The sequence below is a fragment of the Limulus polyphemus genome, unplaced genomic scaffold (assembly GCF_000517525.1).
Source record: "Limulus polyphemus unplaced genomic scaffold, Limulus_polyphemus-2.1.2 Scaffold361, whole genome shotgun sequence".
NCBI lineage: Eukaryota > Metazoa > Arthropoda > Merostomata > Xiphosura > Limulidae > Limulus > Limulus polyphemus.
In genome coordinates, this window is record NW_013665971.1 from 613,777 (window position 1) to 640,793 (window position 27,017).

Below are 27,017 nucleotides of genomic sequence, written 5' to 3' on the forward strand. Positions count from 1 at the left end.
TGTGTGTGTATATATATATATATATATATACACACACACACACAAGAAACTGTACAAAAACCACTGAAAAGTAAAACTTGGGAACATCACTACATGGTACTTACCTTAGGTTGTGGCAACCAGATATCAATTGTTGTCATGGTTAGTAGCCTACAAAGTCACCTAAGTCTGATTACAAATTAAATACTAATTCAAATTTTTATTGCTAGATACAACTTACTAATTAGCTTATATCCTATTGTTTGATGGTTAATCTGCAGCTGTTTTGATAGAAGTTTTGGGTGAGAGCCCAGATAGTTGGTTAGAGCCCCTGCTTTTCTCACAAGCCCAGGATTGAACCTCATCTCCTTTTCATGACTCCCCTGAGGACAGCAGCAGATCAGCAGTCAAAACATAGGATATCAACTAAGTAGTAATTAGTATCTTCTAATAAAAAGTATTAACTAATTAATAATTAGATCTAGATGATATTATTGGAAGCTATTCATAACAACAGTCACTTCATCTTTATATTCACTAAAAGTGCAAAAACTAAGAGTAAAATATGATTTTAATGGTGCTGTTCTTTTAGCACAATAATGCATTTCTTAAAGTCACTATTAGAAAAAAAAGGTTACAACATAAATGCAAAAGGCCAGCAAGGTTTACTTATTAGAAGACTTATGAATACAGTTGTTATCTGATGTAACAGGAAAATCCTGGATTATTTTTTTATATCCTGAAGCAGAAAAATATTTACATATGATTTTATGTATCTTGATAATAACAAGGAAGGACAATAATAGACTAATGCATACTTGCATTATGAAACTTGGTGAAAACTGGCCAGTCATACTGAGTTGTTTAGACTTTTCACAGAGAAAGGAGATGTAATTGTGTAATGAAAACAATTATGTGTATGGAAGATAAGTTTAATTATCTTATGGAACACAACAATTAGCCTATGTTGCTAGATTAGCCTTGGGGAACGTCATGGTCTCTGAGTCAGGTGTCCTCCTGCTCGCTTGGCAGTATGCATAAGTCTAAGGCTTTATAATACAAGAATTTTGGGCTTAATCCTTGCACAATGCAGATACTCCTTTCTTCAGCCTTGTGCTGTAACAAAGACAGACCTAGGCCTTACTAACAGCTCCCAGATTAGGTGCAAGACAACATAATGCAACAGTTGATAACAAAAGAGATAATTTACACCAAACAACAACAAAATTTGATTGAGTTATTGATCTACTCTACGTTGTTAGTAAACACCTATAATAATAATAATAATAATATGTACTGTTCTAGGCCACCAAGACAGAAGAGCAACTAACAAGCCAGCTGAGGTCATTACGCCAACAGTTCACTGTTCGAAGCTCTAATTTCACTGACCATGTATCCCAGTTGGAAGGGCTTAGGGAAGAGGTAAGCGTCTGCTTTTGTACCAAGCTAAATAGTAAGCTATACATTTTCCATTTCTATTTATATAATCACTACACATTACAATATGTGCATTTGACACTTATGATTTGTTTAAATTTTGTGTATATAGTCCATGTGAAATATGTAGTTTTTTTTCATGAACTTTGAACTGTGCAATGAAATTGATTTGACAGTCAATCCTGAAAAACCATGATATTTATTTTTAAATTAATTGATTAATTTTTTGATAGGTTTTAACTACAGCAAAAGAAAAAATTTATTCAGTTGAATTCATTCACTTTGATTGCTCTAAGTTTAGCCATAAAATGCATAATAGTTATTTATTTAAATTTTTTTTTCAAATGTACGATCTCCTCCTAGATTGATATTCTTACTGAGAGAAAATGTGATTTGGAAAGAAGAATTGAAGGACTTGGAGAGGAACGTGAGAATCTCAGCTTGTCTTTAGAAGAATCTGGTGATCGGATCATCATGCTGGAATGTAGTAACAAAGAACAGGAGCAACAGGTGAATTTCTCAGAATTTGGCACTTAGACAAAAAATCAGTAGTTGTTGTCTTTCAGCCAATGAAGCTATATTGCACTCTTTTCAATTTTAATTCCAAAATTATAGGAAGCATACAATTATAAAACATGCAGCATGACTTTAGAACAAACTTCTTTGCAAATGTTGTGTTGCATAATCTGATATTTATGTTTTTACTAAGAAATAAGATCATTAAACAATTAACGAAATTAACGAAAATTTTTTAATGACTTGTTTGCTAAAAGATACTGCATTTTATATACATGTACAGCACATGCTTAACATATGAAAGTACTGACTCCCCTTCTCCTAGAGAGGAAATTACTGATATTAGAATCTTAATAATTAACACACTTAAGGTGGTCATTTCAATATTGTTTCTATGATTGTTTTATGTTGTTTCTACTTCTTTATACCACATTGTTTTGGTATGTGACATTCTTTGTCTATATGTTTGATATCATTAGTGTTTTGGGGATGAAAAAATGTTTGTGTCTTATAATTATGCAAAGAATTTTCTTGAAGAAAGCCCACAAACAACTGTTGGAATATGTTAAGCAGACGTGTAGCATTACTAGTGGACTGATGTGCAGATGATGGCAAATTAATTTTTGCATGCTTAAAACTCATTCTTGGATGATTGTTTTATACATTTATGAATAAGAACTGCTATTTTTATTTTTTCCAGCCAGAAATTGACTTTTAAACAATGAGATTTAGCCTTTTCCAGCCAGAGGAGTATTTTATGATAGAATTTCTTATATTTTTCCAGCCAACAAATAATTGGTTGACTAGAAGTTCGAATTATAAATACATCCTGTAGAATAATAATTGTTATAAATTTAGATAAAAATGTAAACAAAACATGGTATATAATGCTTTGTTTTGTAGATCCGTAATCAAAAAAGAGATATTGAAGAACTCAGACACGGCAATGTTCAGCTCCAAGCTAAGCTGGACACTCTACTAAAAAGATGCAGCTCCCCAAGTTTTGGACAGACATCAATATTCAATGAAATTGAAATGTCATCACACTCTTCTGTAGAAGATGAGTTGAGATCACTAAATGGAAGTCAGGTATAAACATTGTCAGTGCTTTTAAAGGGTAAAAAAAATGTTTGAAGTTGAAATGTCTGATTTGTTTAATTAAACCAAATTATTTGCAAAAAATGTTTTGTTTTTTTCATGGGCTTTAACACCTTGTGAAGAATAGAATAATTAATATTAAAAACAAACTGAAGATTAAGTAATCTTGCTCATTTAAAATATTAAATACATTTATTTTTATGATAAAAATATATGATTGGAGCATCACTGATAATCATGTTAATTAATGTAGGAAATGTGGCACTTTTGATACTATTTATACATTTGTTTTTCGTTTTTTTTGTTTTGTTTCATTCAGCCCATGTACTTTAACTAGTTTTGTTTGAGAATCATATTTTCAGATTTTAAGATACTGCATGTAAATTATAAAAAAAGATGGCAAAATAAAATATTTGCTAACCTAACAGTTCCTAAAAGTTACACACACATTTACTTAAACAGTTAATCAAATCATCTAATATATTTAATACATAATTTTTTGCCAAATAACAGAATGGGAGAAGTGGGCCACAGTCTCAGCCAGGATCATCAATTGGTTTTCATGGTGACTTGGAATATGAAGATGCTGAATGTGAAGATTCTGAAATGATTACGTTTACAGGATTTTCAATTCCAGATTCAGAAGATGGCTGGAAGGTAAAAATATTCCTATTATATGATATTAACTCACTGAAAATGTTTATTAATTTTGTTCTGTTTATAATCACTGTAGAAATTAAAAATTGAAATATAATCATGAAAATGGATTTTTTAAGAACTATGCATTAACAATTTATTAAGTTGTTATAAAAACTGATTTAAGCTCTGAGCTAACATTGTGGATGACTATGTATATGGAGAAGATGGAAAATTAACGTAGAAGTTTCGTATATCTTGAGAGTAATTTACAGTAAATGGAATATTATCAGCATATTAAGTATTTCAGTATTTTATCTGTAGTTTCGTCAAGAACTAGTAGAGATCTACAACCAGATCAAACGACTCTGTGAAGATTTGAAAAGAAGGCGAGATAGCTTGTCAGTGGATAGTGGCATTTCATCATCACCAGAGGATGTGCAGGCTCAAAATATGCGTGTTGGAATGATAATGGCAGTTCTCAAAGAATTAAGAGACCTTATGCATGATCTTTTAGCCAATTATAGTGAAACAGTATGTATTTAAATAATTTTATCTATGATGATTTCTTTATTGAGATTGTCAGGTTTTGTATAAATGATATTTCATAGTTAACACTAAGATATATAAAGTGTAAAATGTTTAGCTGTTTTAAAATACCATTAGATTAAACCATATTTTTAATTGCATGTATTCTTAAAGTAGAAATAGATAATGTAAATATTTAATAAACATATTAAACAGAAGTTGCAAATAAATTAATATAAACTGTATATGTTTTTGAAGTAAAAACAAACAATATTAATGTTTCATAAGAATATCAAATAGAATTAATGACTGAATTAATATAAGAGCCATATTTGTATTTGTATATTATTGAAATAAAAAGAAGTGTGTATCTCTCTGTAAATATATCTATATAGATATATGATAAAATTAATAAAAGCATATCATGAATGAGTGAAAGTGAAGATAAGTTACTTTAAAAAAATCTTTTTATCTTGTGTGGGAAATGTTTAAGGAAGTTATGAAATACAAGTCTTCTTGCAATGACAATAATATATTGCCAATCCTTAGTAATCTTGAATCAAAATTATTGGCATTGTGGAAAAACTAAATATTTTGCCAAAAGTTTTTATGTATGAGTTGAATGGACTTATCCATCTGTAATATAAATTTAAAAAAAATCTTAATTTCTAGCCTTGTTCAGCTTGCCAGACTATTGCCCACGAGAGAGACTTGTTAGAAAAAGTTCAGAAGGATCTCAAAATAAAAACCGATGAACTGAAAAAGATGGAAGAACATGTGTCTGAGCTTACAAAAAAGGTGTAATACTTTAAATAGAGTTATAAACTTTTAAAGAAATTTGCTAATATAGTATAATAAACCCAGTTACATAGTTCTATTCCCACCATGTTAACAAAAAAGTATTATTTTTAAAGTAATTAACAATATTATTTGTTTAACTGCAATCTCATGTAATTTCAGTACTTAGAAGGTAGGAAACTGCAACCTAAAGTACTGTAATGTTATAGCAGACAAATATTACAATTCTGTGATGTGTTCTTGATAAATATTTTCCCCTACTGTTGTAACAACTTTTGACCAGATGTGTGTCTGTATGTACAGTTGTGGTAGTCAGATACACTGATATCTTACAAAAAATAATAAGTATCCACAGAACACAGGTTCTGGAAATGGTATGCAGAGTAATATTTCAACATGGACAGAAGAGAAAAACTAAAACAAATACAAGTTAACATATAAATAGCATCTTTATTCACAGTGCGAGACTTAACTTTCTAGCCAGCTGTATTCTGTTGTGTGAGTTCTCATTGGCTGCTGGGGTGGAAAAAAAAAGTCAAACATCTATACCAGACAAAGACCAAATCAAGAAATAGATCCAGAATCATGGAGATATGTCAGGCAGAGGTCCTAGTGTGGTATCTCACATTCCTTGAGATTACCTATAATTTCAAATAAATATATACAAATAGAGAGAACCTCAACTCATACTAGTTTTTACAATTCTCTGTATTTGAAATGAGCATAACTTCACCCAAGGAGTCATGACACAAAAATAGGGTCAAGGAGGTACAAGCTTTTATGGAATAATTGTTGTAGTATGTAGCATTTTGCCTATGCAAGATAATTAGTGCAAGTTTCTAACATTTGTGTATCTGGTTTACCACGAAACTGCTAACTACATGCTCACAAATTTAGAAAAACTGTCTGAATATATTTAAAAAAAAATGAAATAAGTAGCTCTTTCAACTGTATCTCAGTTAAGGTCTATTTATATTTTAAACATGATGTCTTTTATGCAAGAAAGTTTGTTTTTATATTAAAATAAAAGATTATCAATGATTTTTTTAATTTTCTTAAATGACAGTATTAACTTTCAATTAAAATTTTCTCGATATATGTCAATGAGAGCAACATTAACTTGAAATGAAACCTTATCAAATTGGCTAGGTCACACATATGATTTTATTGTTCAAAATGCTGTTTACTGCAGTCGTGAGACATTAAACTACAGATGTATATATTGTATATTGGGATTTTTTATTTGTTTTGTAGTTAAGTGTAAAGCTACACAATGGGTTATCTAAGAAACCCTATTTTTATTTTCATAAGACCTTAAGGCTTACCACTGAAACTGGGCTTGTTAAGAATAAAGTTTAAAAATAATTATAAGTCTTCTTTTGATATTTTTTGCATTTTCCAACTTGAGAATATGTTGAACTTCAGGTAACAGTAGATTTATTTCTGGTATTTGTTTATGCAAACTCATTATTAACAGCTAGTTTCCTTAATTTCAAATTTTTAAATGTTTTAATTTTAAAAAATACCAGAAGGTGTTTTGTTCTTTGTTAATAAACATTTCTAAAGATGAAAACATATAAGCTACTAAATCATTTGATTTATTTGTATACCACTATAAATATGCAATATAAAAACTTCAACTGGTTCTGTCTGAGTGAAAACTATATTATGATATGAAACATAAATAAAATTTCTTGTTCATTATGTTCAGGTAATCATCCAAGAAAGAGATGTAGCTGTTCTTAAAGAAGAGAGAGACCAGCTGCGTGATGATATTAGCAATAGTAAAATTGCTAAAGATGAAATTGTTAAGAAAGCTTGGGAAGTCCGTGATGGAGCTGTTGAAAGGTTAATATGTTTTCCTCTTTTTTATTTTGAAATTAATATAAAATGCAGGTACACATACTTGCGCCTTTTTATACCACTCTGTAAAACTTAGACTGATACAAAATAAATGTTTTATGAAATAAGCTGTTATCATTAGGAAAAAAATTGTAGTAATTAGAATTGTCATACATTTATAAAACATTTAATAGTGAATATAGTTTCATGAGAAAATATTTAAATAATAGGAGTTTAATCTCATTTCTGCAGTTGAGCATAAACATGTGCTTTTCATTTGTCATTGTCTTATACAGGAAAAATGCTGTTGAGATTCAACTAGCCAAAACAAGAATTGACATGATGCATATCAACAGCCAGCTAATGGAAGCCATTCAACAAAAAGTGGAACTCTCCCAACAATTAGAACAGTGGCAGGTAATGGCTGTTGTTTTTGTAATTTAAAGTTTTTCTCTTCAAATGGATAATCGGAAAAAGAAGGTACAGTTTTATCAAACTTGTATCAAAGTGAAGTGAAGCTGTCAACCTTTCTGGTGAACGAAACCTTGTCGGCCTAAAAATTGTTTAGTTAAAATGTTGATGTTTATACTTGTTGCTTGTTTAAATAACTTTCCTTTTTCTCTGAACTGGTGTATTTAAGTGTTTTACTGGCTCACAGACACACACCCCAGTGAAAGAATAGACCATTCCAGGCTTTTACTTGTTGTTAAACAAATGTTTAAGCAACTTTATTTATTCAGTTTCCTTTTTCTTGTTTTTATTTTTTGCTTCTCTTTAAGTTTTGAATTTAACTATAAAATTTGATATTGATCATATAAATTATTTCCAATAGCCTCATAAAAAAAAAATTGTGTAGAGCTAAATAGTTTTACTCTTTTCAGTTTTGCCCCCAATGGCTCATTAGTAAGTAAAAAATCAGGTTTCTATACCTGTGGGGGGTAGAGCACAGATAGTTCATTGTGTAGCTTTGTGCTTATCAACAACCAACCAACTTTTCTATTTTATATAGGTGCAATAGAATTTTTAAATATTGACATGCAACTAGCAGGGTAAATGTCTTGGTGGTACACTCATTAAATATGGTTAATCTTTCTAGAACAACATGTTTAAGTAAAATTGAGTTATGATGCTTGGAAAGCACATTGTTCTAGGTTGTAAGATATATGTGTGATTCACCAAAGTGTAGAGCGAGTTAACAATAAGGGTTATTAAATTGAACATCAAAGCATGGTAACAAGATGATGGCATATAGTCTGCAAATACACAAGATCCAACCAGCTATGTTTTTTTTTATGAGATGCATATATTCCCTCTGAGCTAGTTCTCAAAATTTAAAATATAAAATTTGCCCAAATTATATATTATTTAGTTCAGTAAGAACATTTTCCAACTAATGCCTTATATTTTTTAAGATTACTTAGGTAATCTATGTTACTTGGAAATATTCCAACTTGATTTAGTTATTCTAACAACATCAATACCAGAACATAAATCATTGCTATGTTATCCAAGCTGAAAATCCCAGCTTATAACATCCTATCATTTACAACAAAAAGAGCAAGATTAAAAATATGAGATGTTGTCTTGCATTTTCCTGAAAGTCGACATCCAATTTGTACTCTAACCCCCAAATTGCTACTAAGGACCAAATGTCAGGTTACTTCAAGTATGTGAATAACCCAAATGCAAATATCTACAAATTTAAGGATTTATTTTGTATATGTAAACTAATATTTAGATACATGCAACTTCACATTAAGAAAAAAAAAGTGGACATAACTCTTTTAGTTAGTTATAAAAGTTATACTGAAGACTTTTCTGTCTGAAAAATATTTAGAAAGAAAGAAGAACATCACACCATACTTCATTTAATATTTAGTCTGATTTAAAGATAAATTTCACCAAAGTTTCATGTTCCCAGTTACAGTGATTATCTACTGGTAAGAAAAGTACTAACTTTGACCAGAGGTTCAGAAGAATTAAACTTGAATTTTCTTAGTGATTGAATTGAAGGAAAAGACTGGGCCCAAGTTTTGAAATAATACAAAAACACTTCTCTCTAATTGTTGAGAGATCTTAAGAAGAAGAAATTCTGAATAAGGCTAAAAAATAAAATCTGAAAAGAACTGAGAGAATTAACTACTAAGTACATCTTCCAATAGGGCTAACTCCCCCCAGAGTACATTTTTCATACACATCACTTGGTCATTCCATGAGTAATAATTGGGAGGACATAGTCTCCAGGAATTCCTCAAGCTAAACCCTGACATACTAATGTCACTATAGAATTCACTAGTACAAGCCTAAGTAATTTTCCAGTAATGCCTTACATAGGAAAGTTCAGAAACATTAAAGAGAGAATATTCTTTGACAACGTGTGACTAGTTTAACAGTAAGGTCACTGCATTTCAAAGCTGCTTATTTGTACATTAACTGTATTACATATACCATGAATACATATAAATATTGAACATTTTGGTGAATAAGAAATTTTCATCTTTCTAAGCTACAAGGAAAAGAAACTCCAAGTATATTTCATACACAAAAAATATCATAAATTTCAAAACTTAAATTTCTATTCCAGTTTGACTTAAATTAATTTACCTCTTCTCAAGCTGTTTCAGATAATTCCATGGCCACGAAAGTCAGAGAAAATAGATAACACTCTAAGCTAGAGCTGCATAATGAACCAGTAATATGGCATCATAACTACTGCAAAGTCACAATATCTGTTTCTCTATTCTTCTATGTTTATAAACTTTATATGTTGAGGCAAAATTTAGAGGTCTGAAAGAATAGGTTATTTTTTCTTTTAATTTGTGAAGCTAGTTTTTTTTCCAAGTTAAAGTACTGTTAATCTTATCAATATCTTGAAAAATATTCATATATTTAAGAAATACACACCACAAAAGCAGAAACTATTGTAAAGTTTGAGGTAAAAAATTAATATATATGTAACTAACTGAGACCCAAAAACAAAACTTAGAAATATATCTGATGTTTCATATTCTACAAAGAAAGGTGATATATTGATTAGTTTATTTTGCTTGTCTTAAAACATTGCTATAATATCTTAAGCCTTATTTTAAATTTCTTTTCTTTTCATTAACAGGTGGACATGCAGATCCTTTTAGATGAGCAGCTAAAATCTAAGCTAAAGAATCAAGAACAAGAAGATAAAAAGAAAGTGGGAAACCATCCTCAATCCCACCTGTCAAATACAAACAAGGGCAAACTCTTTAAACTTTGGAGGTGACCATCTAGACCAGTGTTCATTAGAAAGTACATAAAACTTTTCAGAGAGAGCTGTTGAGTTTCTCACTATTTTACTGTGATTGAAATTACTGTATTTTCAGTAATTTAAAACTTAGAGTATTTGTAAAAAATGTGGATTTTTTTTTCTCTGTATATAGTGTATAGGTGAGAACGTAAAGAATTGGATGTTTTCAAGATAGAAAGATAGATGGCTTTTACATTTCATTTCAAAATTTAATTTATTCTTTCTATTTGTCAAACTAGAAGCTTTTTTTTTTCTTTGAAAGCAAAAGTGCTGCTTAGTTAATTTTTTCAACATCATTAAAAGAGAAGTATAAAAGTTTTAGTATTATGGAATCAACTTGAAAAATTGTTGTCATTTGAAGTCTTAGCTATAGATCATATTTTAAAATTAGTTAGTTTTAAATAGCTTTGGTTGAGTGAAAGTTATTGTTTGTTTGTTTTTCTTTTGTTAATAATGAATCAGTAAGTTAGTGAGAGACTTTTTGTCCCAGAACTCCTCGCTTCCAAAATAGTTACAAAAGATATGAAGAAATTATGTTAACAAAATTGTTTATTTGTCTTCAAAGATAAGAGTCTTGAACTTCTGCTATAATGGCTACTAGAACTCTATTAGGCCAATGAAGATACATTGCATAATGCGTGGAATATTATGATAATGCCAGTGCAACACAGGTCCAATAACGGTTATAACACATTCAGGAACAAACTCTACTAAATTTGTTAACATAATTTCCAGACACTTTGTATTAAATACAGAATGACACTACAGATTCATTTAACTTGAGATTTTCTTATGAAGAGAAAAGGATTTCAGTGATGTCAATTATTAATTCACTCAAATGCATTTATTCAATTTGAATTAAAATAAAACATGCAAAAGAAAAATAATGTTTTACTATTCTAGGTTAATTTGTTTCAGTACAATATTTCTCTTATGGAGTTTATATAAAATCAAATTATACTAATTGGGGAGGGATAAGTCTTTGTTGTTTCATTATTACTTCAGGGTCTCCTATCATTGGAATTTCCTGGTTGATTTAACCAGCTGCAGCCTTTTAGCTAGCTAATTCTGCTTTACTCGTGTAGTTAAATTAGTGTCAGTGGTGTAGATTAAGCTACCTGTGATCACAAACACACATAACTCGTGTAGATGGTTATGGTAGTCAATGTGGTGCTACAAGCTATCTGAATTCATTTTAAACTGGATAGGGAAAGTGACATAAAATTTTTACCTTAGCAAGGAATCAATTGTAGTTTTAACAGTACAAAATGCTCACTATCTACCATACGTTTTTAGATTCAGGTGAACATGAATGATGCCAGATGTGTCTTATCCAATCTTGAACAACCGTGCTTGTATATTCATATTCTGAACTTTTAGGTCAGCATTGATGTCAACTTCCTGGTCACTTAATTAGACCATCTGGGAATGCAATTCCTATGGTCTCTTGCCTGGTATGCAAAAATAAATACACCCTCAGGTTTTTTTTTTCTTTATTAATCCACCCTCATAGAGGGGGTATAAACAAAAATACATCAGTTATTCAACAATGAAAATGTCAATACAAATCTGGATAGTAATAAAAAAATATTTAACGTTAATTACTTAAATTACATACATAGAAAACTAGTAATAACAAACAAAAAAAATGTTTCTAAACTTAATAAAAATAAGATGATCTGAACTGATAAACATCCAAAATCAAATAATATTATCATACCAGATCATGACATAGGATGTAACCCTGAATACCTTCACTTACCAAATGTCCAGTGTCACGATGCTTGCTGAGTTTATACAAATTATAATTAAGTCGCATTGCATCAGGGTAGTGTATTTGATTTGATTCATGATTTTGTTCTGCAAAGTAGGTGTAGTTTTCTTGCCACCATCTTGGTCATACAAATTGTACTAAACCAAGGCTCTTATATATTGTCTACAACTGAACTTCATATTGGTAATTAACATTACATGAAAAGAGAAATTATTTCATTCCTTCCTCCTTTGTAAAAATGTTTTATGTTGTCAAATATTTTCTAAAGTGGAAAGTTATCAATCGGGTGACATACCTTCAATATTTTGTAATTCTAAACTAACATGTTAGGAGTAATGTCTTCATTACGAAAATTCCATGATATCATATATCACATTCAAAACAGTATGAATATAATATAAAATACAATGTACTTAATACTTGAAACCATTGGTACTTAGTGAAACTCCATAATTACACAATTGAGGAAAACAAAAACAATTGAACATTTCACAAATACATCATTTATTATGGCATGGTTCTACCAGTAAAGCATCATCAGGTAAAAACTGCACTAAATGGTCAACCAAAGAACTGAGGCCGGTGGGGAGGAGCTTAAGTTGATTTGATCAATTAGAATTTTGTCTGGATTTGTTTTCGTTCTTTTGTTAATTCCTAAAATTTCCAGATTATTTATTTTTTAACCTTTTTCATAGACGTGTAAACTTTTGCATTTTTTTTTTCAGATGAAATTTGTGTTTAGTTTTCATAAGGTATGATGCAAAAGTTGTGTCAATTTGTTCCAATATCCAGCTTCTTGAACGTTCTTTAACCCATTTTTTTCTATGGAATTTTCTGTCTGATATATTGAAGTCTTGGCACGTTAATTGGTAAACACCACTGTGGCTTTATTTCTCTATATTGTTTTTGTAGTTAACTACATTTTGCCCAGATTGTTTTTCCAGAAGACTGGTCTGTAGATTTATTTGTTAGGTGTGTTTATTTTGTGATAAGGTTTTCCGATGTAGTTTATCTTACACCATTTTTTTAGCGTTTTTGTTGTCATTTGGTACAGTATATGGGTTTATTGATTTTAAATTAATGGCCTTTCATTTTTTAATTGGGTCAATTAACTTAGATGTATAACCATTATTGACAGCAGTTTGTTTTATTCTTTTTAATTCAGTTTCATATTCTTTAGGTGACAAAAGTATGGAAAATGGGAAGTGGGTGAGACATTGGGTATTTTGAAGAAGTATTTATAATGGTTTCATTATAAGTCAGTTTTCTGAAAATTTTGAAGGAATATATGCTGTTATTATGTCAATATCTAAGTTTAGAAAATAAATGTTTTCTTTTTTGCCATATTCCATTTTATATTTAATAATTTATTTTGTGAATTTAGAAGAATTAAAAAATTATCAAGTTGACACTTGGAGCCTGACCAAAGACAAATCACATCATCAATATACCTGTACCAATATTTGACATGTTTTGTCTTATTTTCATCAATAAACAATATCTTCTTTGAAATATCTATGAAAACTTCTGACTTTTGCAAGCAAGTCATTAAATTTGAAGTAGTTTTGATCTAAATAAGTGGTTATTATTTTTTTTTTATTCTGGGCTATTACAGGGTTTACATTTTCTTTACCCAATAAATCACTAACAATCTGTACACATTCTTTGACAGGTATACTGGTGAAAGAACTACAGACTAAACAATTTTTACATTATTTGGTATTTCTACATTTTTTATTTTTTATAGAGTTTTTTATACTGTACTTAGGTTTGAAATCAGTTAGATTTTTGAAAATATTGTGTGCTTTTTGATAGTTTTTTAACCAGAAGCATTAATATAGGAAATAACAGGGATGGTAAGGATATTCGTTTTGGGTAGTTTAGGAAGTCCATACAGACAGGGTGGGTGAGGGTTCATAACACTTAACGACTTGGCTTGGTTATCATTACATATGCATTTGTTGTTCTTCAACATATATTTAATATCTTTGTTATAGTTTTTGATGGAGTCTTTGTTTAGGAGCATGAAATTGTTAGATACAAGGACATCATTGATTTAATCATGATAATCTTGTTTTTCTAGTACTACAGTTGTATTACCTTTGTCCTCTTTAGTGATTATTAAACTGTCATTCTTAATTTTAGACTTTATTGATTTAATCAGTTTAGTCTCATAATTTCCTTTTTTAGCATAGTTCTTGGAAGAAGTTTGAATAATTTTAGAGCATTTGTGCTTTGTTATAAACTCAGATTCAGCATTAAGTGCTACCTATATGTCTATTGCAAGATTTTCAAAGTCAGAAATGCCCAAACTGGTTCTGGGGCAATATTTTACACCTTTAGTTAGTAAATTAGATTAATTTTTCATGAACTCAGACTTTGTAAAGTTTACTAACTTTGGTTATAAAAATATATGGTATCCTACTTCTAGATTTGAATTTTTTTTATGTTTAATCAAACTATCCAGTTTTCTTTTCTGATTCAATTAAGTACTGTGTATCAACTGAGTCAAATTTTCATGTATGTCTGTGTCCAACAAATCAAATTTCACTATGTGAAGCTGGAAACACAGTTCACTTTGAATTAATTTGAGGTATGTACTTACATTATCTCAAACACTATGCTGCTTCTTGATCTCTTTTTAAGCCAGATCTTCGTGGCTTTGTTGGCTGGACTTGATGTGTTTGTGGTCTTCAGTAAGATATTTTTTTTAGGGGGTGGGGTATATTCACACCACCTCCTACTGTTGGGCTTGATCTTCTTTCCAGATGGACATGCTTTCTTTACACCACTTTACTCTACCTACTCTTCTGAACATACTTTAACCATATCCATGATGAGCCTGATTCAGCTGCACTTCTGCACAGTCCTCTTACCACTCTGTTCCTGAATCCCAAGTCTCACAGCCATTCACGAAGTGAAGTTGCAACAAAACCTTGGCAGCTAACTTCAAATGGATAGCATGCCTCTTTCCATCCTCTATCCTCATAAATAGATATCAGTTCAACAAATCTGGCGTACTTTCATTCATGACCTTCCTGGATGTTATTCTTCCATGACACACTCATCTCACCAAAAATCACTAACCAACCAGATAACAATATCTGGCATGAGGTTTGTAACTACAATTTCATGTGGAAAATTTCCATCCCCTTCAAGATCTACTGACATTTTCCAGTCATTTGCACAGGAAAATATGCTGCTTCTCCATGGACTGCTGATGTAACTACCTGGTCCAAGACCCTCTTTGACAATAGTGATGAACTATCCGGAACCAGTTGCTACCTCTTTTTCATTAGCTTTCTGTACTCTTTCTTTGACTGCATCAACAATCACTCGAAGTACATTGTTATGATGCCAAATGTACATTTCGCCAGATAGATTTGGTGGGCATGAACTCGGGATATGCTGCAATGTTCCCTTCCGGGTATTTCTTATTCAGTCAGGCCAGCTATGGATATTTATCCATATGTGAACTACCTGGAAATAAACAGCACTTGTTCACTTAATGAGGCTACTTTGTGATGCAGTTATCTCATCCTTTTAATGTGCCTAGTAAGCCATTTATACAATATTTAATTAGGACAGGGTGCAGCCAGGTAGTGTATGATACTTTAAGTACTCATTGCCCTGCTAACTAGCTGTAACTTTCTGGTCATTATTTAGTGTAGAGATTTTAAATTGCTGCTACATGAGGATATTGGAGATAGTAAAAAAAGAATGATTAAAAGGAACATGAATGACTTCAAATAACCTGCATTGTACTGTAGAGACTATAGCTATACAGCATGACATCTGTGTCATATCCCTGCACATATGTATTTGCCTTGGCTATTCATATAATGCATTTCAGGGGAATCCTCAAATTTTTAATAGTGGTTGTATTGTATGTTGTTTAGATCACATGACAAAGTCATGAGACTACCAAATATCTTCATCAGGATAATATGTTTTGACAAAAGATTTGGGATAAACATTGTGGCAGCTTATCTGACGTTCATTGCTTTACTTCTGTAGCTGTACATTGCTGTTTAGCCATGATAAGCTTAAAAGAAAACAGAATAAACTATATTTTCATTTGTACAAAAGATTTCCCTTCTTGTCGTGAAACAAATGATTGTACCTTAAAATCATGTTTTAGTGGTTTTCACATTATGTAAAAGAAACCACAACATTAACACAAAATAACCAAAAATTAAAAAAAAGTTCCACATAGGGAACACTGCCACCATAATGAATAAGTCAAACCAACTTACTCTTGCATAATCCATCTTTATAATTTTATAACATAAGTATTTCACATAGTGATACATATAAACATTTTTTTGATTTACTCATAGACTGACAAAGTTGTAAACCACATGCTCTAGGGCAAAGAAGCTGCATTTTACTAAGGTTATTACATACTATATTTTTACTCATCCAAACTCTGTATTACTATTTAGCAATTTATATGTGAAAGATGAATTGTTTTTCTTACTAATCTGAAAGAATCAATTTTATATTTCTTCACGAAGAGTGAAGTGTGATACCAGAGTACAACTTCTCAAATCCCAGGATTAAAGTTATTAGCTGAATAATAACATTTTTAGGTTTGTCTTACAATCAACCATCCATTTTTATAAAAGTATCAATAGTAGTATATCAATGCAAAATATTGTAACACTGATTATTAATGATATCAATCAGTTTATCATAAATACCTAAGGGACCAGTTAAATATCATTATTAAATTTGTGTGTTTGATAAAAATGCATTGTTTGTTCTTTAATATGAAAATCTAGAAATGTGATTATACAGTTTTTGAAACTTTAAAGGTTGTCTCAGAATGTTAGTGGTTATTTCTGTGTTTGATTGTTGGACAACTATGCTGTTCATTTCTCCGTAACTTATAAAGTTTCTAATGCATCCTATAAGATTTTATATAATGTTGATTAGGTTATAACATAGAGATTTTGATGGCTTAAAAACATTAACAAGATATGACTGAAAAAAATATGCCAGAAAAACAGTCATTACAAGAAATAACTGTATTATTGAATAAGTGTTGTTTATGCAAATGAAGAAAAACAAAAATGTTCTTAGTTGATGGAATGGTAAATTCATATTTATGAAGTTTCTTTATCTCCATATTTAGATTTTATGTTTATGCTAAAGATGTCCACAATAAAAATGTATCATTCTTTTAACTTTAGACATCATATTAGCTGCAAGTGATATGTTGAAAATTCCCTGTCAAATAATAGCATCTCATTTTCTAGTAGCTATAAGTTACATATTGCACTATGCCTTATTTTTAGATTCATGTTTTATATAATTAAGATTTTTTTAAATATTCATTTAATTTTTTTGTGTGCATAAAACACATACAGTTTCAACTATTGGGCAAACATTTCAAACACACACAAAAAATTGGGGTATTGAAATTCAAATAGTTAAAAAGAGTGTAAAAATATGGAAATATTAGTATACACTTGATTTTTTGACATATGCTGAATTACAATATTTTTAGGTTTGCCTTTAACTAATAATTCATTGTAATAAAAGAACTAGTGTATCAATGCAAAAGATTATAACTTATTATAGTGTTCTACAGCAAAACCTATGAGTTATTTATTGTACAATCTAACTATCAGATATTAATTGTTTTTGTTTCATAGCAACCACTTTATTGAAAAAAACTCTGACAACACAAGTTATCATGTGTTTTTAAAAGAATATCTGTTCAAATGTGAATTAAAAGAATTGGTCTAAAAAGACATATATGTGAAAATATTATGTCAGTTTCAAGAGCAAATGGTAAAATGATCAAGATAATAAACAGTGCTTTGTATTTAATGTAGATCATCATAAAAACCAATAAAACTTTATCTTAAAAACTGTTTTTTATCTGCTTCAACTCTGCTCATAATTCCTCTGTTTTTTCTACATGTTATTTTTATAATATTGCTTATCATGAACTTCTAGCTGCCATCTTTAGTTGTGCAAACTGTTTAGTACTTGGTATTTCATCTACTAGCTCCAGCTGTTTTTTGTGGAAATTATACAATGTAGTGCATACATTGTATGGTAAACATCACTTGATTGCTTGAAAAGCAAAAATTGCCACTTCCTTTCAGCCAGTGATTTTACTACCCTATATTTATTATAATTAAGTGGAAATCACACAGTGTAGTAATTACATTATATTGTGAACATCAATTGATTGCTTGGAAAGCAAAGAATGCCACTTCCTTTCTCTTAATGATCCTACAATCAGTGACTACTCTAGTTTTGTTGAGGACAATCGAAACCTCTTACGATGGCCTTCTAATCAACATGACTGCGCTCCAATGATCCATGGAACCTTTTACGATGGCCTTCTAATCAACATGACTGCATGGATCATTGGAGCTGTTTCTAAGCCTCTAGATCTGGCTTCTTCATATGAATCATCCTGAACAGCCAGGTAAGTACTCTCAGCTTTTTCCTCCTCATCTTCAGAGTAAGAGTGGGATAAAACAATGATATTTGTTTGATAATCTTCTCTCCTGACCCTTTGTCATGTATAGGTGCAGCTGGTTGACATGTATTATGTGCTTTCATGCTCCTTGCAACTGGTGTAACTCATATGTCAGTGGACTGAATCATTCAAGCACAGTAGTAGATCTGGTCTGGCTGGAGCCAATAGGCTTTCATGCTATTGGCATGTATGTTAGATGAAGTTTTCACTTTTTGCCTATCTTAGGCATGATGAGTTGATCATAGTTTGAGATGCAGTGACGTAGCTAGTTGATTGTTCAGCTTAGGTTGTAGGTTATGAATTAGGAGTGCTTCCTTTTTTCTTAGCATCCATTCCTCATTCACAGAGTATTATTCTGAAGTGTTCGGTTTTTCGATAGAGTCTTTACTTTACCTTTGAGTGTCTATTGCAAAGTATGGGTTCTTCAGTTACTCTTTCCAAAGCTCTCAAACTTTACTCATGGCAGCCATCCAGTAGTGTAAACTCGTACTGTATGACTTGTTCTTGCTATGTTAGAAATGGTCCAAACTCCCACATAGTGTATAGGTTCTGGGTATTCAACAAATAGACAATTATCATCATATGATAACACATTCCACTTGCAATTCCGTGTTGTGAGCCTAGGCAATAATGCATGGGTAAATCATACTCATGCAACCCTGTTATCCAATGCTATCATTGTTGTATAGTATCTGCATGCAGGAGCCATGAGTATACAACTAGCATACATGATAACACATTATAGTCTGTCATGCAGCTGCAATAACAATGATTCAATTCTGCTATCACTGCCATCATTATCTAACAGGAACTCGCAACACTGTCGTGGATATGTCAACACTGCAGCTTCTGTGACTAGAATGCTTTCTTGCATTCCTCATTCTATTTAAAGCGTATTTACTCTTTAATGAGAGTCAGTAATGACGATGTAATCATGAAGTTATCCACAAATTGTCTGTGATATGATGCAAAAACTGAAGAAACTGTAGACTTCATGTTTGGTCATAGGTTGAGGTCAATCTTGTACTGCTTATATTTTAGTAAGATCCATACAAATTACTTTTATTCTCACAATATGACCAAGAAATTCCGCTTCTGTTCATGTCAATGAAAAAATTGGCTGGTTCCAGTTTCAAGCCTACATTTTTTACTGACTGGAATACTATTTCAGGTTCTCAACCGTAGAACGAAAGGTGCGACCAACGCTAAGACGTCATTCATGAAGGTCGTGCACTTCTCCCATTGAATCCCCTTCAGAGTAAGCTCCATTAGACCCTCAAAAGTGGTGGGCAAAACTTGTGAAAGCCATCTCTCATGTTGAAAGCAGTCTTGGGTCTAATTTTGTTATCCAGCTCAACTTTCCAATATATAGAAGCTAGGTCTAATGTATTGAACAACCAGGTTTCTTCCAACAAAGTTCAGACATTTATCTGTTTGCAGTAATGGAAAGGTTTCAAAACGAGTTAGTGCATTCACTTTTCTAAAATCAATACAGAACCTTTGTCTACCTTCTTTATTCCTGACAATCCTTACTGGAGATAACAAAGCACTCTCTCAAGGTTATAATATCCCACCCTTTAATATTTACTGTACTTCACTACTGGCTGCATCCATAGTGCGCCAGGGAAGCCTGTGTGCCAATTACTTATTACATGTGTCATCTATCCTTCCTTGGACAGGTAGCTGATTAAGCTAATGTTACTTTGCATGGGCTCTATAGCCACATTACACAGCACTTGCACACTAGACATTATCTATAATAAACCATGGAACATTACTAGTATACATGGAGGTATGGTGGCTTCTTCACTCACATACATTTGTGCAATATGCTCTTCCTGGGGTTAATCTGACTGACATCAGATAATTTTTCCATGGAACATTAGTTCACCAGTTTCACAGCTGACTAATAAGATCTATAGCATGTCCATCCCAAGGATCCTGATGCCAGAACCTGTGTTAGCATTGATTACCTTTATTCTGTAAGTGGAGCTTCTAGACACAGTCTGAATGTGATCTCTCCATTCATGTCTAGTTTATCTCCATTTTCCAGACCAAAATTTGTGTTTATTGGCTCGAGTGGTGGTATTACTTAAAGCACATGATATATCATGAGATCTACCAGACTTCTGGACAACTTTGTATAGCTTAAGCTAGGCTGACCTCCACACGGTTTGGTACAAATTATCCATTGCCTTTCCCTCCAAGTCAGTAGCCAGCCCTGATTTCGGCTCTTCAAGATTCCTGGAGCTTTATCAGCAATACTCACCACCTGATTTTGGCTCTCCTGCATAATTGTGCCATTGATCAAAACCAATAGCTTTGACTACTTTGCTGCTTGGCAAGGTATGAGAAATTCACTTGAAAATGGCCCATCTTTCCACATTTGTTCCATAATGACATCCTGGTGGAGGTATCAATGGCAGTAAACCATTGGAGAACTGGAATAACCCTGCTCATGCATTGCTTACCAATGAAATGGCATTTCAGTGCCAGCATATGTAGATAATTGGTTAATCCTCTGCTGGGCTCGAAAATAGTGGGATGTGAGCTACTGGGTAGGATAGTCTATCCAAGGTGAAGTCAATTTAGCTATCACTAAAGGTTTTCTCTTCTTATATCGTATTAGAAGTTACCATTTTGTGTCACATTGCAATAGAAACTACCTCAGTAAAGATGAGAAAATGTTTCACACCCAGGTGGTACCATTTCATTTCACTGGATAAACCTTCCTCAAACTTGTCAATAAGGATAGCCTCGTGATCTACTGAGACAATTGCAGGGTAAGCTTAACCATGCAAGTAATGCAGATTTTCCTTCTAAGTAGTCAATATTTCTTTGACATCCTTTTTGTGAGCCTTGAACTCAACTTGGTGAATGATGTATTTTCCAAGAGGTTGGACTTTCTGTAAAAATCATTAATGACTGTCTTACAGCTATACAGTTGTTCTACACTCAAGTTCTTGATGGCTTCTAGGGTTGGACTGTCTAGACTCATTACCAGGCACTGCACAGTCTGTTCTGGAGGCAAGCCATTCCAGGCAGTTACATGTCTGAAACACTTAAGAAAGAGGTTCAAATTCTCCTTGCTGTACCCTCAAATGAAACTGGAATGATCTGCTTTATCTCATTCACCATACATCATGACCATATCTAGACCCTTTCTTTCCTTCATTATTTTCTAGCCATCACCTGGCTGAGATGTTATAGATATCATGGACATAGTGTGGTATATAGTCTCAGAGGCCTCTGCTATAAGGTGGAAGAAGGATAGTATGCTGGGATTGGCTCTGAACGACAGTGGACTTGACGCATGACTGTCTAGACCAGTGGTTCTCAAACATTTCAGTCTTGCATACCACTTTTTGTTTAATTTTTTTAAATTTCAAACCCAGGCCTAATTAAAGAAAAAGATAAAACTTAGTAACAAAAATTCATATTTTTAATACTTACCCATTAATGCGAAAGATGCGATTGTTTTTACTGGCATGATTGAATAATTTGTGGTACCATGTTTTGTCAATTTTATGGGAAGAAAAAATACTGGCGAGTCTATGTAAGTAGAGGGTGAGACTATAAGTGAGGAGAGTTATATGTATATGTACATGGAAAGCTCAGATTGGGCTTATTACAAATTTTATATTTTTTTTATGTTAATTGTGTCGTGTATCACCGACATTAAGTCCATGTACCACCAGTGGTATGCATACCACAGTTTGAGAATCCTTGATCTAGACAATATACCTTCCGGGTCAGAGAGGCTTACTGATATTCTCATGATCCATTACTTCACTATTCAATGCCCACCATCTCACCTGCTGATAAGATCACCCCTTTAAACAGATGTTGTCTGCCAATGATGTTCTCTGGTGGATTCAATCAGAGCTAAATTTAGTAACTCTGGCTGGCATAAGTCAGAGAGTTCTATACAGACCACCCTACTTGGTCTCAGACTCACCAGATGCCACACCACCACGATGATCCTCAGTCATCAGTATTTTCTTCACACCAAGGTCAGTCTTCCTAGGAAGAGCACAGAAAGCCATTCTGAGGACACTAGACATTAGTAGTTCTTCTTACTGAGTTATTGGGTGTAATGAGGTGAAGTCATGGACCCTTGTAACATCAGCAAAAGCCCAACATTCAGAAGATGACTTCATTACCTAATAACTATCTTGCAATCGTCTACCTTCAGTGACTGACCCTTCCTCTTGGTTATAATTCTTTTTATTGCGAAAAATGGCGTTTCTCTAACTAAGAAGTCTTTTAGAAATGAATACCGCAAGAGTTCAAGGAAAAGGCATTACACACTTCAGCAGGAACAACAAACTCCACAATGAGATATTCTGTGGTCATGGCACTGAACTTTTCTCCTTCCTTTCCATTCTGTAGTATATCCAGATCAAATCGAATTAACCTTAGAGCAACTAGATAGGTCTTCTTAACAAGATGTTCGACAAGATATTATCGTGGAGTTACGAAACTTGAAAGATCATGATCTACTGATATCCAACAGATACATTTAAAAGTATCTGCAAATATGGATATTGTCAATGCTATGTAGAAAATAAATTAAACTAAGTCAACAAAGGAAAGAAGCAAACACAAGTGAATAAAGAAACAATCTTTATTCACCGTGCAAAAAAATATGTGTTGTTAGGTACTTCACTTATGGCTGGCCTCTAATTACGCTGATGGGATGAAGACTTAAATGTACGCATCAGACATTGACAGGGAGAATTCTGATTTACTGCCAAAATTCAATAAGAATACAATAATTCAATACCAGAATCCCATGCTACATACATAACCACCTATTCCAAATAACATATTTTGTACAACTATCTGTGTCATTTCTTTAAATGAGCTTGCCCTTCCTTTGGGAGAGTAGACACAGGGCAAAATTACCTAGTTGTTAGTGTATGCAGTATTTTCCTGGGTAAGATAATGAGTGCATGCTTATGACATTCATTTAACAAAAATGTCATATCATATACAGATGACATGCACAAAAATTAATAAAAATTACATGAATATACAGACATTGTCCACCAATGGCACCTCCAGTCTCTTTCTGATGTTCTCAGGTGGCCTCAATCAGAGCCAAGGATTGGTTACTCTGGCTAACATAAGTCTGATAATCCTATACAGACCACCATACTTGGTCTCAGACTCGCCAGATGCCACACCACCACGATGAAGTCAGTCCTCAGGGAAAGAGCATGAACAGCGCCATTTTGAGGACACTCAACATCGGTGGTTCTTCTTGAATCGTTGACTGTAATGAGAGAAATTCATGACTATTCCAGTAATTACAAAGTGGCCATTTTTAAACATAATGCATGGCAAAAATATAACCAATTTAAGATAAATGATAGTGAATTCTGTATCAGCACGACTTCCCACTCACAAAAATTACTTTGCTACCAAGTGACATCTAACTAATCCTACAGCAAAGCTAAAATAAACTGGTGATGCCTAATGAATTTTCAGTACAAATGCATATTTTCAAACAGTGTTCTGAACAAGTTTTGAGCTCAACATTAACACTTGTAAGATGGTACTTCTCACATCACTGAAAGTGTGGGATGGACAGTTTGTCAAGAAAATAAATGTAAGGATAATTTGACAAACACTTGCAATAATACACCCACGCTATACCTTGCTCATTAGTAAATATTTGTTCAACACTATTACAAACATGGGCCTGGCATGGCCACGTGGCTAGGGTGCTCGACTCGCAATCTGAGGGTCGCGGGTTCGAATCCCTGTACCACCAAACATGCTCGCCCTTTCAGCCGTGGGGATGTTATAATGTGACGGTCAATCCCACTATTCGTTGGTAAAAGAGTAGCCTAAGAGTTGGCAGAGGGTGGTGATGAATGACTAGCTGCCTTTCCTGTCTTTCACTGATAAATTAGGGACGGCTAGCACTGATATCCCTCGTGTAGCTTTGCGTGAAAACCAAAACCAAACGTATTGCAAACACACACACACACACATATATATTTAAAATAACAAGGTACTCATATCATCACATACATATAAAAATACCTATTAACAATATCAAGTTTATGTGGAATTATAAACAACTTTTCTCTACGTTAAAATACTTTTACTGCGAGCTTTCAGTCTTTTTACCGGAGTCTTCATCGGGCAACAATGCCGAAAGCTCGCGATAAAAGTATTTTAACGTAGAGAAGAGTCCGTGTATAATTCTACTTGTTTATTTACTTACATTATGAGTCTTAAACAAAACTATTAAGTGTACATATTTTAATGTAGAAAAATATACCTTGCATACATAGATGCATGTTTGTGTATGTCTATATATATATCATCTCTATGTAATATTACTTTTACATACTTATATTTAATTTAATGACGGAATGCCCACACCAACAACATCCATGCAAATATATATACACACACATATAAAACTTTGAAGTCTATTAGGCTAATGTTCTGTACAGGAGCTCCTGTTCTTTACCTACTGGGTCAGGATCTGTTATTTCTTTATTTTCCATTCTAGTCCTAACATACTTTCACCTGTTCTTCTAGATGGTGCATTATGTTGGCAACTCTCTTCATCTGATTGTTTCATGAGTAGCAGTAGCAGCTTTTAGTGATAGGTCTACCACTGTGGTATTTAGGCACATTAATTTGTAACAATAAATCACACTATGTAGTAGAAGTTTTAAGCAAGTATGAAACACGATTTCGAAAAGAAAATCAAATGAAGCAAATACAAAATAAAATCTTTACTCTCACAGAACAGATAATGTGTTGTTTGGTATTTCCATATCTCTCTAGCTGACTTGTTATTCAGTTATAGTTTAACTGGCTGCTGAACCATAGAGGAAATTTTAGCATCTTCCCAAACCAAAGACAGGAATTGGGATAATGATGCTACTTACCAAAATATTATGTCAGACCAAAGCCTTAGTTCGTCATCCCGTAATTGAAGATTATTTATATAAATGATCATTCTCATAATAGATAATGAGAGGAAATAACCTCTAATGTGTACACTTGCATACCCCTTGAATGAGCATAGCCTGCACCCCAGAGGAGCAATGATACAGAAAGGGGTTCAAGGAAGAATTAACCTATACAGAGTGTATCTACAATTATTACAACAGCATGCATTGTTCAGTCGACTCTGACGTTAAATAGGATAATAGAGGATTTAATGCAAGTTTAAGACCTTTCACATTCTGTTCATTAAGATGTCAACCAATCAAATGAGAAACTCCTGCATCAAAAATTTAGAAAAAGTTATCTGAATATACCTGACTAAAAGTATATTTTTTCTGAAGAGTGAAGTATAGCAATTCTTTCAACTACAACACCACTATAGATTTAAGGATGAAACTTTGGTCATTTTACCAAGTTTCAACTATGACTGTGAAGTGTCTCACTGGTTGACCTTTTCTAGAGGTGATACGGTGGTCTGCCACAGACTATTTGATCATTTTGATTCCTAATTGTTTACACGAAGAACTTTGTAACACTCCCAATATTTCCCTAAGGACCTGAAATATGGATTATAGTTAGATGCTCCAAAGTACCACCAAGGGAAATTTGGATCCCTTTGTATCCACATTAAACCATGAAATCTGAAATGTGGAATCCTGGGACTTGGTACCCTACTGGAAAACAAAACAATGTCCTGTTTAATTATTTAAACATACATATTTATTTCATCAACTATAAATTGCAACTTAAAATAAAAATAAACATTTAAGCCAATTGCAGTTTGTATCTTGATTTCATATGGTTGTGTTGTTTATACATATTTTTGTTGGCATATGTTTAAGCTATGTGATGAGCTGTAAATAAAAAAGTACTTAAGACTTGCTAATCAGTTTATTGTCCTTATTCGTCCCCCACGTCTAAGTTTCGCAAGATAGCTTGCCTAGCCAGGTCCTTGTTTGGTTTATTGAAGCTTGTTGCTAATGGTCCTAAGGTTAGGTTTTGATATTTGTGGTGTGCACAGCACAGATAGCCCATTGTGTAGCATTGTTTTGACAACAAACAAATAAATAAACAAATTCTAAGGTTAGAAGGGTGCCACACAATATACTGATATTCTTGTGAGGTATATGCTTCATGGATTTGGGGTGGTTAGCTATTCACTTTTTAAAATGTAAATAAAATTACAATTTCTTTCTCCCGCTTTCTTTAGTTTATCTTTTGTGTTTTTACGCTTGAGCTACATTGTGTTGCTCCAGACTGTTTTCGTGACATATCACTTAATTAGTTCATTACAGATTTATAAGTAAGTTAACTTAAAACATTGCTTATTTTGAGTAAAATAATATATGATACTCAACTTTCTACTTATAAAGTTTGGTATTATGGGATATCTAACACTGTGCCCCCATTGGTTCAGCGGTAAGTCTGAAGGCTTACAACGCTAAAAACAATTTTCGATACTCATGGTTGGCTCAGCAACAACAAACAAACAAACGAGCGAAATCTAATACTGTAATTATAAGACTGATATTGGATATTGTATGCCACATGTGGGATGTGACATGGCTTGTAACATTATTTGTTCGTTGAAAATAAACAAAAAAGCAATGGTCAGTAATTTCATTGATTTCTATAATATGTGGTACAAA

At 32.5% G+C, this 27,017-nt stretch overlaps 1 protein-coding gene across 1 annotated transcript in view; it reads left to right on the top strand.

The window, feature by feature from the left end:
- The window catches only part of LOC106457681 (bicaudal D-related protein homolog), a 57,626-nt gene extending 39,875 nt beyond the window's left edge, over nt 1–17,751 (top strand). The window contains exons 4-12 of the mRNA XM_013917120.2: nt 1,285–1,401; nt 1,780–1,926; nt 2,836–3,021; nt 3,544–3,687; nt 3,991–4,200; nt 4,867–4,992; nt 6,704–6,840; nt 7,131–7,251; nt 9,947–17,751. Coding sequence (XP_013772574.1) covers nt 1,285–1,401; nt 1,780–1,926; nt 2,836–3,021; nt 3,544–3,687; nt 3,991–4,200; nt 4,867–4,992; nt 6,704–6,840; nt 7,131–7,251; nt 9,947–10,090 — 1,332 coding nt within the window. The 3' untranslated portion in view covers nt 10,091–17,751. The remainder of the gene's footprint in view (nt 1–1,284; nt 1,402–1,779; nt 1,927–2,835; nt 3,022–3,543; nt 3,688–3,990; nt 4,201–4,866; nt 4,993–6,703; nt 6,841–7,130; nt 7,252–9,946) is intronic.
- The last annotated feature ends 9,266 nt before the right edge of the window (nt 17,752–27,017 follow it).